Genomic DNA, 19,549 nt, shown 5'->3' with positions numbered 1-19,549 from the left:
TACTGCTAGACTGCATTACCTATACAGCTCATATGCTGCTACACTGTTCATACTGTAACTTATTTATTCTGCTTATAATGCTACTGCTACTCATATACTGCTTACACTGCACTACTTATATTATACTGCACTACTTACTGCTCATATATTGCACTACCTGTAGATACTGTTCATTACACTTTCTGCTATTTTGCACTTCTGGTTAGACGCTAACTGCATTTCGTTGTCTCTGTACTTGTACTCTGCACAATGACAATAAAGTTTAATCTAATGTAATCTAGTTTGGTTGCATTTTGTGCAACCAAATCCATGAATGCAAATCATTTGGTAGAGGATTGCAATTTAGAGAACTTGCTTTGAAAGGGAAGAACATTGTTTGTTTATAATGCCAGTTGGCACCTCTGACATCACAACTACTTGGAGGTCACTCACACAGCCCTGTGAGACACCAAAACTGTTAGTGAGCTAGGCCAGCACATGCTCAACTCAGGCCGCACGCAAAAACAGAAAGCGATCCAGTGCTTGACGTTTTCTTTTTCAGCACATGTACTTAACGCGCCTGTTTGTGCTTGCCATTCCAATGATAGAGGCAGCTGCCGGTATTTTATTTTTGTTTTATTTATTTATATTTTATATTTTGACACTTTGTATGAACATTCGCTTCATTTCCCACTGTAACCTTGACGGACAGGTTTGTTTTTGTTTTACAAGAAAATTGGCATATACATCACTTTTCGACGCTATTGTCAGAGAAGATAGGCTCCTTGCTTGTGTACTGGTTCCTGGGTCCTCTTCTATGCTCCTCTTGCAAGCACTTAAAAGTCATCCCTGTCTAATAAGTTTAGGCTAGATAACTGATCAGAAGATAAGTTATTTTTCTTGTAATAATGCCTCATATGGGCCACACAGGCTATCAATATATAACTTTGTCTTAGTTAATCCTCAGTTTGGTCACCTGGCATTGGTTTTGGGGCATTTAGACCTACAGTATGATTCTGCTCTGGGGCTTGGGTAGATAGATTTGCACTAAATATCAAGTTGGACATGCTGATGCAAGCCCACTACTACTACTAATAACAAAATAAGTAATTGGAATATCATGAGTTGGACTTGCATGAGCATGAGCAAGAACAATAGTTAGACTTGCTGAAGCAAGCCCACTAATAATAATAATAAGGAAACAAGTGTACAGTAAATATGTTGTCCCCAGCGAATGATGTAGGGCCCCTCAGTGTGAATTGGTGACATTTACTCAAACGTATGACCGAAAAAGTTACCGGAATGTGTAATGCTTATTTGATCTATTATCAATTTAGCTTCTTACAGCCACTTTTCGTCAAAATTGTCCCAGTGGTGTCGGAGGTAAAGGGTGTGACAGACGAAAGGACAGAGAACGAATCAGTCCCCTCTCATGTCATCTTAGAATACTAACTCAAAGTCAGAAGTTCGTAGCGTTTACCCGGAAATACCAAATAGCAATAATTACACTAGGTCCCAAAAATCATCTTATACCGTTGCATGCGAATGAAACATTTAGACCTCAACTTACCTTGTACTCATTGTCTCCGAAATTAAGGCAGAAGAGCGTTATAAAAAGCAGTTTAAAAACAAACCAAAAAAGCAACCCGTGTTGCAGTCACGTTACCTGTCTTGAGAAGATATCATTCATACTTGCGCGGATCTTGTTGAAATGCATCGCTCGCGCAGATGAGCCAGGAGGTTGATTGGCTGTCCTCCAGCATCACGAGAAGAATATGTGAAGCAGAAAGCGAGAAAAGGGAACTTCCGGTTTAGCCTAACTTTCAAAATAAAAGCGATCCATCGAAATATAAAATATGGGGCGAAAACGTTGAAAAACAGATACAATATATCTAAAAACAAATGTCAATGTCAATATACTGTAGTTAACCTTCCCTACGGGGACAGTTCACCCCAAAATGTATGTTTTTCTTTTCAGACCTCAACAGTGGTCTAACGAGTCTGTTGATGCTTTGCATTTAGCCTGGTAAAACAATCCAGACAGTTTTTAAGTGCATAACTACTAGGCTTTGACTATGTTGTGAATCGATTACTGTCATTTTGAATATACAGAGTGGAGCCATCCAATTACACCAAGTTTAAATGTATTACCAAATAAATGGTTTAACTGGCATGAGCACCAAATTCAAATAAATGGTTAAACTGACATGAGCATCCTGACTGAACCTTTATTTGGTGTCTCAGAAAAACCCTGTTTCTCAATTTCTTTCATTTTAGATTTTCTTTCTATATAAATTGAAAGCTGTCATGAAAGCTGTACAGCGAAAGTTGAATAAAACCAATCAGTCATTCAAAAAGTCCATAATATAAACATGTCTGGAGAAATTTCCACTGTACCTTTATGGCCTTTCATGAGGCAGCTCTATAGTTACCGCAGTAACAAATGTTATCTATCTTAAAGCCGCAATCTGCGATCAGTGAAATGGCAAATTGTCTGACCCACTACTCATCTTAAACGACACTGTGTTAAACATGGTGTTTCGCTTGAGTCAAAGTAACAAAGAGACAATTTCGCAAAACAAAATGTTTTTTTCATTGTGAAATTACAGGAAAAATGCAGCATAGGGTTACCGAGCTGGGAGGTATACATCCCTCTTTCTACTAAGATCAGTCCGAGAGAATGTTTCTAAACAACAAAGCGTTACAGACAGGGAAATGTTCTGCTGAAACCACCCACCTCAGAGAGGGGGAGTGTAACCCTGTGGCATTGCTCTTTGTTTCGCTCCAGCTCCGCTTACCCTAAGTGAGAGAAGTGTGCACATTGACAGACAGTCCTCCACTGAGTTAAGACATATATGTGACCTCTCGGTCCCGTCCCCCAAGTCAGTAAGTCGGATACACGGTGGAGTAGTTAGGGAGTAAATAGGTAGTCTGTTTATTGCACAATGCTAGGGTCTGCAAGAGAAACCATACAGATGAATGTTCAATTATTGTCTACCGGAATAATACAGCTCTCCAGCAGCGATTTTCCATAGCTCTGCAGACAGTGTATCAATAGGCTTACAAGCAGAATACTATTTCAATACTTATAAATGATCTTATCATCATCTTAATATCGTGTTTACATATTTCTAGGAAAGGAATACATAAAAGAATACCAATTGAGATTGGTAATACAGGTCTACAAAATAAGAGTAATTTATGACCATTCATTTTACAATAATGTTTAGAAACATTTGTACAAACATTACGAAATGTCACACTCTTGTGGCAAGAATAAATGTTGTGCAGCGCCAAGTAAAGTGCAGCGGCAACATTACTGAGCCAACCAGTAGGAATTCTCAGAGTGGCTAGCAAAAGGCTAGTCTCAACTCGTAAAATATTTAATACTATGTACATTTGCAAGCACATTTATGGCATTTAGCAGATATACATTTGTTTAAGTAAGTGAATCATCTATCCAACAGTCATCATAAGACAAAGTAATCAATGCTCACACCAGGGGCCATTGGCAGTCGTAATGCCAGAAGCCTATTATTATTTTATTTTTTTAATTAACAGGAGAGAACTTGTACAGGGGGGTAGTGGAGGTGAAGAGGAATCATATCATCAGGAAATGAAATCCGTGTTTAGTTGGATTTAAATCTGAAGATTGTCTTGGCCAGTCAAGAACTTTCCACTTTTTGGCCCTGACAAATTCCTAGTTGCTATGGCAGTTTGTTTTGGGTCATTGTCTTGCTGTATGAGGAAGCGCCATCGAATGAATTTGGAAGCATTTGTGGTTCTGTACATTTAGTCAGTTCAAGTGGATTTGCATCGTTGCATTAAGATGGACTCAATTAAACATATTGAGTGATTTGTTGATGACATTTTTGCATTTCAGCTAAGAGCATCATAGCAAAGGATCTGCAACGATGAAAAACCTGCAACGATGAAAAACAATATAGAAGATGTTCAATTGTTGGCTGCCGGAATAATACAGCCCTCTAAATGCATTTTCATGCTACTAAAAATAGCGTAGAGAAACCTACAAGTTCGTAATTGGGGAAAACCCTGTAACCCTGTACTATTTAAAAAAAAAAAAAAAATAGTAATATAATATTACAATTGAACAGTGTTCGCCAAAATATTGCAGATTGTAGGCCTATACAATCATTAATGAAAGACATTATTCCATAACCCCTCATCCTAACCCTTTATTGTAATTTCAATTCACTTAAAATTCACAAAAAAATACCAGAAACATTTCTGTTCTCCATTTGTGCACTTTCCTGCATGGATTTTAAGCATAGGAATTAGTTTTCCACGACCTCTCTTACAATCCATGCTTTTCTAACGTGACAGGATGTTAACAGAAGCTACTAAAGAAATACCACTATCATTTGAGATTACACAGACAGCTCCTTCATACTTCTAGTTGAGCGAAGAAAAAAATCTCTCAGAAGAGTGGAGAATGGAACGCAGCACATTATACTCGGTTTCTATATGAAAATTCCACTTGCATCGCACTGAAAACAGCCCAGGCACGGCGAATACAGCGATAGCCACGTGACTCATATCAGCTGATTCGTGACGTTTTACACCAAGGTTGGAAAGCGGAACTTTAAAGAACATGGTGCATTTACTAGCTAAATTACCCTCTGAAGAATCTCCAAAAGTAAGTAGTTAAGAATGAGTGATGAATTGAGTAATGTGATATATTTTTCAGTTGCAATTGAAATCGTTTTTTGTTTCTGACAACCAAGTGAACGCAATATTTGTTACGCACAGCTGAAGTAGCACCACCGCCATAAATGCATTGGTCGTAACCCTGGTTAGCTACAGTTGCCGCAACAACACGTTTTATGAATGCAAAACATAAAGCAACATAACATGTATATGTTGCTAGGCAGGACAATAGAACACAAATATGTTGGTCTCAGCTGGTCAACTGCCACGGAACAGCAGTTGGTCGGAACACTAGTGCGAGTTAATAGCAAATTAACTGATTAGAACTGGCACTGCAGCCTCTCCATCCTGAAATGATATTTAGAATTCCACTTCACTTGGTGGTACAGAAAAATCTCGGCACTCTTGCTTTTCTAACGTGACATGTTATCAGAAGCTACTAAATAAATACCACGATCGTTTGAGATTACGCAGACAGCTCCTTCATACTTCTAGTTGAGCGAAGACGTGCATATCGAGGAAATACATATAGATTCCGTTTTCTTTTCTTTTTTTTAAAAATATAAATAACTTTAACAGTCAGTTTTTTGGGGTTATATTTTGAAGCTGTGTTCTGTGAAAGACAATAGCGGAACTCCGCCCAAGTAGATCGGGTGTAGCCTATGTAAATGAGGATTTCGTCACAATAAAAGCGCCCACGTTAAACTTGTTTAAGCATTTAGAAATACTAAATATTGATAAGAAACCACACATTATATGTAACTATATCTGGGGATAAACTCAAACCTCTCAAACGCGGAGAAGGACTCCGGTGATGGTCATGCACCTGTTATACGTAGCTGGATAGTGGGTTGCAATCATCATACTGGAGTATTATGCTTTTTTCTAATTTATACACTTTATACTAGCTACCTACTTTCCTCAACAAACTCACCCCTTCCACGAAACCCCTGCCCACAGTGTCTGATTGACAGGTCTTGACATGGTCAAAACTAAATCGTATTGGTATTACGAAGCAATTTCCACTGTGGAAGGGAGTGCATGACAATAAGGAAATTAAATAGCGAAATGAGGCATTGTGATTGGTTTATCGAATTTGATTGAGCAGTCTCATACTTAGAGTATGGAAAAGTATTGTCAATTGTATATTGAGTATTCATTTTATTTGTCACAAGTCATGCGACCACAACAAGGAAATTAAATGACAAACATGAGAATTGATTTATCATTAAAGCATTTGAATTAAAATGTTCAATATGGCAGTGTGAACATTTTTTAAGTCAAACAGACTTTTCTTTTTCAATTTGGCAGGCATTATGCATACTAAATCATGAAAATTATAATGCAGCACATTAGTTTAGAATTTAAATGTTCATTGTGTCAAACAAATGTATACACATTTGGGAAAAGGAATTGCAAACACGATATTGATTGATCACTTGCTGCTTTGAATTTAAGATTTAATTATGGCAGGTATATGCTTCCACATATACGTCCATATATACACTTTATTAGGAATACCTGTACACCTTCTCATGGTGGAGGTGGTGTAATGGTGTGGGGAATGTTTTCTTGGCACATTTTGGGCCTGTTAATACCAATCAATCATCACTTGAATGCCACAGCCTATTTGAGTATTGTTGCTGACCATGTGCATCCCTTCATGGCCACAATTTACCCATCTTCTAATGGCTACTTCCAGCATTATAATGCACCATGTCACAAAGCAAAAGTCGTCTCAAACTGGTTTCATGAGCATGACAATGAGTTCAGTGTTCTTCAGTGGCCTTCCCAGTCACCGGATCTGAATCCAATAGAACACCTTTGGGATGTGGTAGAACGGGAGATTCACAGCTTGAAAATCAGCAGGACTTGTGTAATGCAATCATGTCAACATGGACCAGAATCTCAAAGGAATGTTTCCAACATCTTGTGGAATCAATGCCACGAAGAATTGAGGCTGTTTTGAGAGCAAAGGGACACCCTACCCAGTATTAGTATATCCTAATAAAGTGCTCAGTGAGTGTATGTCCACATGTCTTGCTGCATATATCTTTAAAAACGGTAGCAAGCATCATCATCTCCAGTATTGTGCACATTTAATTCACAAAATAGACCACCAGGGGGACCATGTGGCACTTAGAATAATAATCCAAATGGCTAGAATGCAGCATCACCAATTACTGTGAAACACTCTTATGTGACCTACACTCAATAATTCATACATGGTTGGCATTGTTTATTTGTTGATAAATAGATTATGGTCGAATACTACCAGTATGGTCGAATAAAGGACTGTAGTAAATGTCTGTCTATGTAAATTACAATAATTAATGATGATGAAGATAATGATGATACACACTTCAACCCCCCAGCTTCTGCACAAGGTGGTGGATGGAGTCTGTGGGCGGGCACCCCCTCGCATGGCGGAGTATGGGGACACGTGGAGCCTTGTAGAATGGATGGAGCTTCTCGACTCCCTGTCCTCTCTCGTCCGCCTTGCCGTGGGTAAGAAGACCTCAGATGAAGAGGTGAGAGAAGCGATGAGTTGGTGAGTTTAACAGTGGTATGAGTGTTAGATGCTACGTGAAGGGGTAGAGGAGTGAGAAAAGTCACTGAGTTTGAGTGTGTGTTTGTGTTTGTGTCACAAATTATCTTAAGGTGTGGAGGGTCATTATGGTGTGTAGTGTGGTTACTTGTGTAGTGTGTATGAAGGTTTGAGATTGCATATGTTCAGTCTCAGGGTGGCACTGGATGTCAGGCACTGTGTTGGGTTTGAAACGGGTAGGACCTCTTGATGGTAGCAATGTACATTGGGCCGTGCGTGCGTGCATGTGTGTGTGTAAACACAGTTTACTGTGTGTGTAAGCACAGTTTACTGTATGTGTTTGTGTGTGCGGGCTGCAGTGTGTGTTTGTTGTATTTTGCAGTGTCCGTAAGGAGTATGTTAGATTTGGCATGATTACAGTGGGTTTGGTGTGTCAGGTGTATAGTGTTAGGTCTCTGCTTGGATTCTATTTTGCATTTACGTCAAAACTTTTAATCTGGATCAGAATGATCTGGATTTTGAAATCCCCTGTTTTGCTTACCAGGATCAGGTTAATTTGGTTGATTTTGAGACGGTTTTTCAAAACATTAACTGATAACACAAGATCAGGGAAAGGAACTGGACAAGGTAATGTTACAGCATTTTGTTTAGCCAAAAATACATGAGTGAACTACATGAAGAAAGGTAGCGAAGACAAACAAAGACAACTTGCAAGTCACTTCTAAGTAACTGTATTTACTTATCTGCATATCTCATAATAACACATTGACGCAATTCAACATCTCACTGGATAACACACTACATTAAATACTATTACTCATCTGTATTTAAGATGTATATACTTTTTTCCCCCCAACATCTCCACTTTATTTTATTGGTTATAGTGACTTTCACCTTCAAAATTCACCCTTAATCCACCCTACTAGTGGGATCAAGATTATCCCAATTTTCGGGATCAAAAGTACTCTTTCAGTCGACTCTGTTTGACATCTCACTATGGGATATGCACCCTTGCATACCATATTCGCCGAAACCATATTCAATCACAATCACTGGAACAGGCTGGGAGCCCTTTGCATGGCTGACCCCGCCCCAGCCCATCTTATAAAAGCTCATGCACACCGTTCCCATTTCATTCAGGTTTCACTCTTACTGAGAGAAGTTCTCTCACCAACAAGAGATTGAATTAGTCACCTAGCTACTTCCTCTCGTGCCCTTCGGGTGCCACGCCAGTTTTGTTGCCATCTGGTGGGTGAGTTTTCGTTGTGTACACCAAGTACTCCCCTCTTTTACTACATCAAGTAAAAGTAAGAGTCTAGTTCGCTCCCTTGTGTTTTCCACACTAGTTAACTCTTGGTTGCAGCCTTGCTTAACTAGCTAGCCTACGGTACACAACGTTAGCCTGCTCATCTCACTTCCGAGTGTATGAGAGTGAAGAAGATTAATCCGTGGCCGGATGTCAATCAGACATTGTTCTATCATTTACAGTGAAATGACACAAATTAGTCACTACTTCTGAAAGTGCAAATTCACAATCTGATTCATATTCTTCATTCCTATTCTTTGTCGTCTTCTTCTATCGTGAAGTGCACATACATAGGAAGACAAAATGGAAGACTTCTTGGTAACAATTGGTACTTTTATGTAGTTACAGGTAATAAGGGGACTGTAATAAAACGCATTACCAGATAATGCTGTTATTTTATCTAGCTAAGTAATCTATTGCAACACAATGACAATGTGGTTCTGTTTTACCAATGTTAGTATTACCACTGTCAGTAATGTGATATATTGATTATGATGAATATGACATCTAAATACCTCAATAAGAATAGAACATTTACTTTACCATAACCAGATTAATAATAATAATACATTTAATTTTTCCACCTCTGCTGGCCGCTTGGCACTGCCATCCCTATGAGGACGTAGTGGTCGCTCTGCTCAGTCATGTCTCTTATGAGTCATAGCACTTCTCTGTCTTGGCAGAGTCAAAAAGTGTCTGCTAAATGTAAATGTAATTTGAAAGCGTCTTTCAGAACACCCTGTACACTGTACAAGGTGTGTGTAATATATATATATATATATATATATATATATATATATATATATATATATATATATATATATATATAAAAATAATTTAAAAAAATAGCAAGTGGCAGTAGCCTAGAGATACACACAAATAAAAGAGTCAGAAAGTGCTAAAAGGACAAGATAACACATCTAAAATATGGCCAGCATGAAAAGATGTGTTGTCAGTCTATTTTTAAAAATGCTTGTGGAATCAGACTCTCTCTATGCTTTTGTTGTCATAGGAGGCTTTGTAAACAAAGCTATTCTTGTTTAAAACAAAGTAATGCTGCTCTCGTTGTCCCTTGATTTTGATATCCATGAGTGATTACTGATGACTGTCTGACAGAATAAGTGCCAACCTCTTCTCTCAGGTGCTGGCGTCGTTGGCAGATGTGGGCAGCGGGTACGGGGAGGCCGTGGTGACCGTGCTGAGGGCGAGGCGAGAGGAGATCCGCCATGCCCTGGTGGAGAGGACCAATGCCGTGTCTACAGCCACCTTGCAGAACTTTGACTGGCAGATGAAGGCATGCCTCTAATTTTGACGTTTATTTTACCTTAATTTTCATTACTTTTTTAAGGTGCAAGATGCAGCATTTCCTTAAAGAAAATGTATTTTTGGAATTTGAAACTATTGATAGCCATTGATTCTTGAAGAATAAAACATATAAGTGCTTCATTAGCTTAGTTCAATTGTTCTACACATACTTCATAAATAAAATACTACGGATGCACTAACCCATAAACCTTGTGAGGGAAAGAGTACACTACAACACACAGTACACAATGTTCATGGATAGAAGTTGAAGTGATGAGACATTGTCTGCTTGCACATCAATGTGTTTTGCATACTCCATCATTACAAGATATAAAAGCAGGTACTGTATAAAAAAAGATGCATGTAAAAATCCATTAGATTTTGGCTTGTGCAACATATTGTAGATGTAAAATGTATTTGTTGAATTTATGTACTTTTCTGACTGGATGAGCCATAAAAACGACCCTCCCTTTCACCATACTTGACCCATCCTAAGCCTTCTCTCTCTCCTCCTCTCCCTTTGTACAGTTAGCGTTGTCCAGCGATAAGATCACCTCTCTCCAGACTCCACTGCTGAACCTGAGTTTAGACGTGAAGGAGAATGGGGCCCTAAAGCCTTTGTCTATAGAGATGAACCGAGAAGAGTTACAAACACTAATTAGCTCACTTGAGGCCGCCAATAAGGTATGTACACAAACACACACACACACACTCACTCTCTTACACACACACACACACAGCGTTTGTTGGTCAGTGTTGTGCAGAAGTTAAGCTTGATGTGTGTGCATGCCTGCGCGTGAGTCGTTTGGCTCGGCCAGCATCAGTGTAGGGTGTGATTTGAACACAATTGGAGCACTTTTCTTGGCAGTCCAATGGTAATATCATTAACTTTCCACCTACTGATGTCAGGAGCTATAATAGCTGCTGATTTCTGCCAGCTCTTGTGCCCTCATTCACTTAATGGGACTGTTCTCCCCAATCTCTCCATATTTCCTCTGTCATTAAATACATTTGTTTGTGTATAATAGTGTGTTACATTATTCTTTGATCCATGAAATATGTGTGTATCCCCACTGCAGGCCCTATACTGACGATGTTCAGTATTTTGTCTCTGTGGGTGTGTGTAGGTGGGTTGGCGTCCATTCCTGACATTGTCCATGTAGTTACCTTTGGTCATCTGTGGGTTTTAAACAGTGCTGAACTGTGCAAATTATACCTGACCGACCAACACCTGAACACTCTACAGCATTATGTTTATAGTACCTTATCATTAACAATGTTTTTGAGAAAACAATGATTATTTAACAAGAGTAAGTAAAGGGTGTGAAAATGTATTGCAATTGCAGTATTCAAAACTCCCATTAGATTATGTCTCATTCCGTCTATTAGAAGTATAACGGTTATCATGGCATACTTTTTGGAACTTTTTTGCTGAAGCAAAATTGAGCTGTGTGCATGTGTCCTGATGGTGTTTATTTGTGTCCTTACAGGTGGTGCTCCAGTTGAAGTAAGGGTGGCGATATTATAAACTGCACTGCTCCCTATCTCAAGGCCTAATGAAGTAGGATGTGTTGTGTCATCATTGTGGATCACTGGGGAAGACACAGTCATACTAGAAATGGTCAAAATAGATTATTGGCAGAATCAAAAATCATTCCTCAATTCCTTGTGAAGGAGGTGGAGAGGGGACATGAGGAATCAAGGAAATACTTTTGAGATACTCTTCAGCCCTGTGAAAGAAAACTGTACTTGTTCGTTTTGCATTCCTTTTGTAGTCTATTCCATTACTTTATAATAAATATTGACATTTATTTGACCTTTCCTTCAATGGGATGGATTTTTTTGTTATTTGCTCTTGTCCTTCACAATCTCTGATGATTGTACTGAATACTGTAGGTTTCCATCACCACCTGGGTATTTCCAGTTGTACTCACTCAAATATTGTATATCCAACAAGGTTAGCTTAAATGTTGCATGAGGGTTGATTGGTAAAAGTTTTTGAAACATTGTAGTTACAATGCTTTGACTCTCAAATCTAAATACATACAGATCTTGTCCCATCAACATTACTGTGATTATTATGCATTTAATATTAAGACAGCATTTAATTGATTACAGTTTAATTAAAGAAGTGGCATGATGACAGATGGACATATTTTCCACCCTTTTCCCTAAATTGTGTGCTCCCCTACATCCCCTACACCAATCCTATACTTTTAAAATCCATGTGCACAAATCAGAAAAAAGTAGGGTCAGTCAGTACACATTTTAAAGTTGGATTGAGTTGTCAAGCTTAAAAGATGAAAGAGGAGCTGGATTTCAAAATGAATCATAGGAACCCATGGTCATAGAAACTCATGTTAATTCATGCAACTTAAAAAGGCTTGAAGTTTAAAAAGTCTAAATAGCATAAACACTCTGAATGGATGTTCTTTAAATGGAGACCGTCTACACATTTTAAAGTTGAATTGAGGTGTCAAGCTTAAAAGATGAAAAAGTGGATACATGTGGAAATGTCCCAATTCAGAGCGAATGGCCATAGGAATGAAGGATTTCAGGCACATTTTTAGTATAGCTCATAAAGCATAGATTTTTTGAAGTCACACAAGTCTGGGCATAAAAAAGTACATTTCAAGTTAATAGGTTAAGCGGTTTAGGCTGTGCATGTGGCGGTATAGGCATGAATAGGATTTCATGCAAATTCGAGTAAAGCTCAAAAAGTGTAAATAGTATCCAACATCTGAATGGACGTTTTAAGTGGAGTCAGTTTACACAGATAGTTGGATGTATAGATAGATAGATACAGTGCCCTGCGTAAGTAATGGGACAGTTAATAGAATCAATATATACAGTGCAATTGATTCCTATGCAAATCAGAGACCCTATAAAAACAAAGATATTAATTCCAAAATGACATGAACTATTATCCTTGCATTAGGATGGACTCAATTCAACTTATTGAGTGATTTGTTCATGGCATTTTTTGCATTTTAGATCATTTTAAGAGTGTCGTAGCAAAGGGTCTGAATACTCATGTAAATGAGCTATTTCTGTATTTCAATTTTTAATAAATGTACTGAAATTCCTAAACCTGTTTTCGCTTTGTCATCATGGGGTATTGTGTGTGGATTGATTCTTTTAATTTAATCCATTTTAAATTGAGTCTATAGCATAACAAAATGTGGAAAAAGTGAAGGGGTCTGAATACTTTCCGAAGGTACTGTATTGTGAGCTCTCTTATGACTGCACACATGATGTGACAGAATACACTTGAGGAATCAGAAACACCTGCCAAGCCTATCACTGTCGAGAGTGCATTGTTGTGTAATCATTCTAAGAATGTGTTCTGTACTGTAGGTCTCCTTCTAATTCAAGAGTTCTGAAAGTTTCATGGCAGTTGCAGTAACAATGGAGCTTTCACAATGTTGGCCTAACTCAACATTCTGTTTTTAAAAAAAAAATTGTTACAAAAAGCTGAATATTTTAAAAGGCATGAAGAGTTTCAACTCAAGTCTCTGCACATTGTAAAGTTGGATTGGTGTAAATAGCTTAAAAGCTGTAGGAGGAGTAGCAGGCAGAACTAGAAAAATAAGTTCTAGAATAAAGTTTGTGGGCTTGCAGTCTTATTTTGGTCGTGGGAAAAGTTCAAAGATGGTTAACTGTGGGCAACGCAAGTTAGACCTCTACACGTTTTCAGTTGGACTGGTGTGAATAACTTAAACGTTGTAGGAGGAGTAGCGCTTGGAAGAATTGGAATAATAATAACTAGAAGAAACTAGTTGCAGAAGAAACTTCCTAGTCTTATTTTCGTAGTAGAAAAACTTTAAAGATGGTTTGGACAATAGATAGATAGATTTACTGGGTCATTGAAAGAAAGTGTCATAGTCTAATTATGGTAGCAGATAAAGTTAAAGTAAAAAGATGGTTTGGTTGGTTGGATGGATGAATTGATAGACGATAGATACATGGGTAGATGAGAGAAGGTTAGATAGATCGATAGATACATACTGTAAATAGATGGACTAATACAGTTAGATAAATAAGGGAAAGATAGATGAGAGACGGACAGATAGATAGATAGATGGGATGAGGATAGATGGATGGATAGATAGATAGATGGGATGAGGATAGATGGATAGATAGATAGATGGGATGAGGATAGATGGATGGATAGATAGATAGATGGGATGAGGATAGATGGATGGATAGATAGATAGATGAGAGGTATTATGGTAGCGGATAAAGTTAAATACAGTTTGGTTGGTTGGTTAGATGGATGAATGGATAGATGAGAGAGGGGAGGTATAGATAGAACAAACAATTAGGAGTTTAATCAATATTGGTTATACTGAGTGAAGCAGTAGTGACTGGTGAAAGGATGATGGCGAGGCAGTTGAAAGGTTAGATAGATCATGGTTGGAAAGATAGGTTAAATAGTTTGTTTGTGGGTTTGCTGAAACAAGCCCACTAATAAGTGAAAGTAAAATAGTTATTTGATTAGTAGAGTTGGACTTGCTGAACCGTCACATCATTTCCTTCCAAGCCACTCAGTATGGAACACACACACACAGGGCCCATAATGAGGTTATTAAACCCGAATAAAGACCTGTAACTCATCCTAGTCCCTGTCCCTCTAACTGTGCTCCATTATCACGAGTAACACATGGTGACGTTTATGTCACTGTCATGATCTTACAGTAGATTAGATGGCAGGCTGTCTGATTATTAAAGAGAGACTATGCTAAATGTTCTAATGAAAATGCAGTTTGATTAGAAGTTGGTAGTCCTTGATTTCTACTGGTATACAGTATACCACGTATGGAATTATATGGCTCTTTCGGGTACCTCAAGGAACTCAACGCTACCTGGTACAAATGGTGCCTATTGGTGACTGTTATGACGAATGCCATAGAAACAATCGCATTATTAATTTAAAGTAATGTACTCATAGCACATTTAACACTTGTAATAAGCATGTATGACTGCATTATGTCTTATACTGGATCATCTCATTGTGATCCTGAGTCATCATCAGCCATTTCTATATTTTAACAGCGTACAAACCTGTCTTAGTGCAAACGCGGGTGCTGGCAGGGTAGCTGGCGGTGTGTCCGAAATGTTAGTGCTATTTTCAAGACCAGAATTTTTCAGCGCACCTGTTGGCACTTGACCTGCTCATTGTCATGAACACCCCTCTATTACCGCTACTCCACCCACCTGACACAGGTGAGACAGCGTTCCAGTGCTGTGGTAATTTCACCTGTTACCGCCGACACACATTGCCAATGAGACTGCATTTGGACATGCATTTGTTTTTGTGCCGGCTCAAAATAGAGCCCAATGAATTGTTACATCCTGCATTGAATTTGAGATACAAAATAAGAATCAAGAGCTGACTTGGGTATATTACTGATATTTAGAATTTATTTGTTTCTAGGTAAGCCCACTCAGGGTCTCACCTCACCCGCATCTACTGTACATGGTTGATACTGCATGCAAATAAATAAAGGAAAATAGAATAAACAACACTCCATTAAAGGTGCCATCTGTAATTCATACAGCAACAATGCAGGCTCCCCACCACTTGGGCTAGAGAAATGTAAGCACTCTCAATTTCATAGACAGAGCTATGAATGCAATGACTGACCATCCAAGAGATCAACATTATAGTTTTAACCATGTTTTGAAGCTATACAGTGTTTGTTTACAATTCTATTGTTTACATGGAGTAAAACAATCTTATATTCTATGTTCTGATGGGGTAAGACAGAACTAAGTTATATTCTTCAAGAATCAATGGCTATATATCATTAATTTAAAGGTAAAATGGATGTACCAATTACAGATTGCCCCTTTAACTCTTGCTCTGCGTAACCTCTGCAGATAAAAGTTCCTGAAAGTGTGTACTGTGCTGAAATGTACTGTGATGTTGGACAGAACTTAAAGGTTGATTCAGCAATATGACAGAGCCACAAAATAGTGGGGAAACTACCGGCTGAGATAGTGTAAAGACAATTCACTCAACAGTCAACCTTTTGTAATGCGGCTATCACCTTACACTGGCGTGCTCGTCCACCGACGGAATCGCTTGCTTGTGAAATGTCTTGTTTCGGTTAATCTGAAACATCTCTAAAGTCAACAAACTTTGCGTGGTAACATCATATCACTGAGTATACCTTTAAGTCAACAGGTACTGTAGTGCCGAAACACCCCTATAATGATGTATAATGGTAAAATAGATCACGATAACCCTTTTTTTTTTTTTCAAGTGACATTTCAGTATTAAATTGAACTAAATATATTTATGTTTCATGTGGCATGGCAGTAGTATGTCAGTTGTCATGACATAAACAGTCATAGCATCTTATGACAGTTTATAGTCACTGCCTGCTTTTGTAGGGGGATTCAACTTGGGTCTTTTGCATGCATTGTTGAAGCAAATGACAGCGAGGCTTAGTCTTTTATTGGGTTGGTGAGATGTCAGTTATTTTATTTGAATTCTATTTTGATCAAAGTCCTTACGATTTCAAACAAAGGATTTGTATGAAGTGTTCTCTCTCTCTCTCTCTCTCTCTCTCTCTCTCTCTCTCTCTCACACACACACACACACACACACGCACACATTTACACACACACTTGCTTGTACACGTTCCCAAGCAGAAAACACCCATACTTGCTGACAAACATGCACGCGCATGCGTGCACACACCCATACACCCACCCACACATGCCTTTACACATGAGAGCACATATAGAGCATGAGAGAAAAATTGTACAGTAATTTTACACAATAGAGTTCAGTACGTTTCCTTATTCCTTCAAAGCCTCAGGGAAACTAGTTGTTTAGGCTTCCATTTGCTATTGCCGTCCAAAGAAAACATGTGTTCCATCTGCCATGTTAGTCTTTGCTGTGAGGAAAACCCAAGATTTTTTTTCATCAGTCTGTAGATTCTGTTCTGCTCCAAAACAACGACAACAGCAACAAAACCAAACTTGCAGGAGATTTCCGCATTGAATTCCCAGATTGTCATCATAATGCTGGAATGTCTGACTACTATCTAATCTTTTAATATGTATTATTTATAGTGTCATAAAAGTTCTCAGTGTCGACTGCTGTTTCATTTATTCATCTTCTTCTAAAAAAGTACAAGTTGATTTGTTTAAATTCTACACTCTAGTTATAAGTTAAGTTAAACCCTGTGAAAATATTGAGATTCTTGTTAAAGGCACAATATTCAGCCATGAGGAAAGAGCACACTGCTACTTATTGTGTCCTGTAGAAGCCTATCTGGTTTTGCTGTTGTTTTTCTGGTAAGCCCTGATAACACAAGCATTCCAGATGTATACTTGGAATCCACCCGCTATCATAATAATACAACATAACATATTAGCAATAATAGTCACCTGACCATAACCACTGCAGTAGTGATGGCTTTAGTCCAAGCCATAGGCAAAAGCATTTTAACATTTCAAGCATGTTAAAGGTAGGCTCAGCAATATGAAATCATCATACTCAATGTTTCCTGCTTTTGGACATCAACGATAATAAGATTCAAAATGTGCCCTCACTTGAGGCATACACATTGGGAGATGCCAATGAGATTTGAATACTGTTGTTGTTAGATGTCTGTAAGAAGGAAGTTGCCCCATTGTATAGGAAGTAATATTGCTGAGTGCTCTGGATCCATTGTCCATAATACTTATTCTGGGGGGGGATCTACCTTCATGCAACAGTAAATTGTAGATATCTTGTTTTTATTGTTCCAAATGTGACATGAGCAAAATGTCATCATCAGATTACATTAGACATGGACTGCCCCAATTTGTCACAGATGATGACATTGCGCTATGAGAGACCCATGTCTTGTTGCACGTGGACGTGACATGGATTGCCAAACAGAGAATACTGCAGAATATTATCTCTGTGTCAATAAACGTTAGGATCAGATAGAATGTTGTGCAGGCCAATTTAGTTTTTTCCTTCCAAATGGTAAAGGTTAAAAATACACTTCAATTCACTTAAAGACATATACTTATGCAGTATAGGCTTACTAAATATACCTAGTGTGACACTAATAATTACCCCTTGATACTACCAAATTACAGCTTTTTCTACTACTCTCACCACTTATCTTATTTGTCTTGGTTTAAATTGTTTCTGTTCTTTAAATGGTAGCAATGAAACCAGTGGAAATTAAAGCTTACAGCAGTTCACACAATTGATTATCACCCTTGACTATACAGTATAGGCATAAAAATCAAGAGAGGGGAAATACAATTGAAATCCAGAGAAGGGTAAAATGACCCCTCGGTTTCCTTCCCACATCCTGCTCTTTCTTTGAGCTAAAGGTTGATGGAGTTCCATGCCAAATCGAATAGGTGTCCCCCACTTTCACTCTTTGCTATTTTCTCAATGCCAATGCTGGATTACTTGCCACATAGGATATCAATTGGGGTATACTTTTTATATAATGTATTTATCACCACATGTGAACAACATTCCAATATTTTAGCTGTATATTGAGAATTTGGATGGAGATTTAGAGAGATCGGCAGGACTCAACACTTACAGCATGTATTATCAGGGCTTCCATGTTTTGATGTGGTTTCGAAAGCTTGGTGGTGACATCATAAGTCATTCTTTACCTGATTTCTTTTAAAGAAAATTACATTTTACATGCTCACAGACGCTGTGAGAATAGATACAAATTTGAACATATAACTTTTTTTGAGATTAGTCGAGTTCCAATTAACATCTGTCTTGTACTTACCCTAAATGCAATGATTGTTCAAAAGCATACAGTATAATGATTATAATACAGGTAGGCTCAACTATGGAGCCTCGCTAAGCTCTTTATACAAAGGAAAGAAAACAGGCTTTGTTCTAGAGTGAAAAAAGCAGGTAAGCGCTCATGCACCCAGCAGAAACCCAACAAAACCATGTCACACATTGAGAACATGCACGGTAGCATGTTCTTAAACTCTAAAGACTGCTGTAGTCACAAGGTCATTTTTCTTTTTTTCCCCTTTTTTTAACACAATAACTGCTTGAATCATGGCATGGAGCCTACACTCCATGAGGATTAACTTAGTCAAAACATGGAGTTCAAAAAATGAGTACAACCTTATTCACAAGATGAAGTTTAACTCAGCTTCGAATCACAAGATGGGGTTTAACAAAAGTGAAAACCGTCTTTGATACCCACTGTTTTTGCACTGGGCTTTTTTTTCTTTTCGAAGCAAATAAAATGTGTGTTCGGTCTGCATGCAGAGAGTGAGAGGAAATAAGGGTGAGAGCAGGAGTTCCAATAAATTAAATGCCATTGCATCCTATAGTAACAATGGAGTCACCATAGCCGATTTGGCATAAAGTTCAGACTTATAAATGCGAGTGCACAGCTTCAACGTGTCTTAATTCAGAACTAATGACTAGTTAGAATAGTATTCTATGTTGTATGGATGAATACAGCGAAAAGTGAGAGAATTTATTAAATTATACTTCTCTTTTTATATATATATATATATATATATATATATATATATATATATATATATATATATATATATAATATTAAATTGTATTTACATTGGAAAGACATCTGCGTTGCCTTGCATTCCTCAACAGAAGTCATACAAACAGGGGCTGAATGAATGCCCTGTCTTGCCCTCACTGTACAAGAACCTAGCTAGCTAGATAAATAAAGTGCTAGCGAAAGTAGCAGCGCAGGCTAGCTAGTGCCACT

General features: G+C 38.1%; 1 protein-coding gene across 1 annotated transcript; it reads left to right on the top strand.

Moving 5' to 3' along the window:
- The first annotated feature begins 4,555 nt into the window (after nucleotides 1–4,555).
- Nucleotides 4,556–12,777, top strand: commd8 (COMM domain containing 8). Its single transcript, XM_083683133.1, has 5 exons — nucleotides 4,556–4,636; nucleotides 7,023–7,178; nucleotides 9,643–9,795; nucleotides 10,335–10,490; nucleotides 11,297–12,777. Exons 1-5 carry the CDS (start codon nucleotides 4,592–4,594, stop codon nucleotides 11,315–11,317), a joined length of 531 nt encoding a protein of 176 aa, XP_083539259.1. The 5' UTR covers nucleotides 4,556–4,591; the 3' UTR covers nucleotides 11,318–12,777.
- Nucleotides 12,778–19,549: the final 6,772 nt, after the last annotated feature.

The sequence above is a fragment of the Argentina silus genome, assembly GCF_951799395.1.
Source record: "Argentina silus genome assembly, chromosome: 13".
Lineage (NCBI taxonomy): Eukaryota > Metazoa > Chordata > Actinopteri > Argentiniformes > Argentinidae > Argentina > Argentina silus.
The sequence above is the reverse complement of the archived record's forward strand: the minus strand, read 5'-3'. Positions and strand labels throughout refer to the sequence as shown.

Bases quoted from the DNA above. Each gene is read 5' to 3' on its own strand.
- commd8 (XM_083683133.1), top strand. From the start codon at position 4,592: ATGGTGCATTTACTAGCTAAATTACCCTCTGAAGAATCTCCAAAA. The intron at 9,796-10,334 runs GCATGCCTCTAA...CCCTTTGTACAG, and splicing joins ACTTTGACTGGCAGATGAAG to TTAGCGTTGTCCAGCGATAA. The intron at 10,491-11,296 runs GTATGTACACAA...GTGTCCTTACAG, and splicing joins CACTTGAGGCCGCCAATAAG to GTGGTGCTCCAGTTGAAGTA.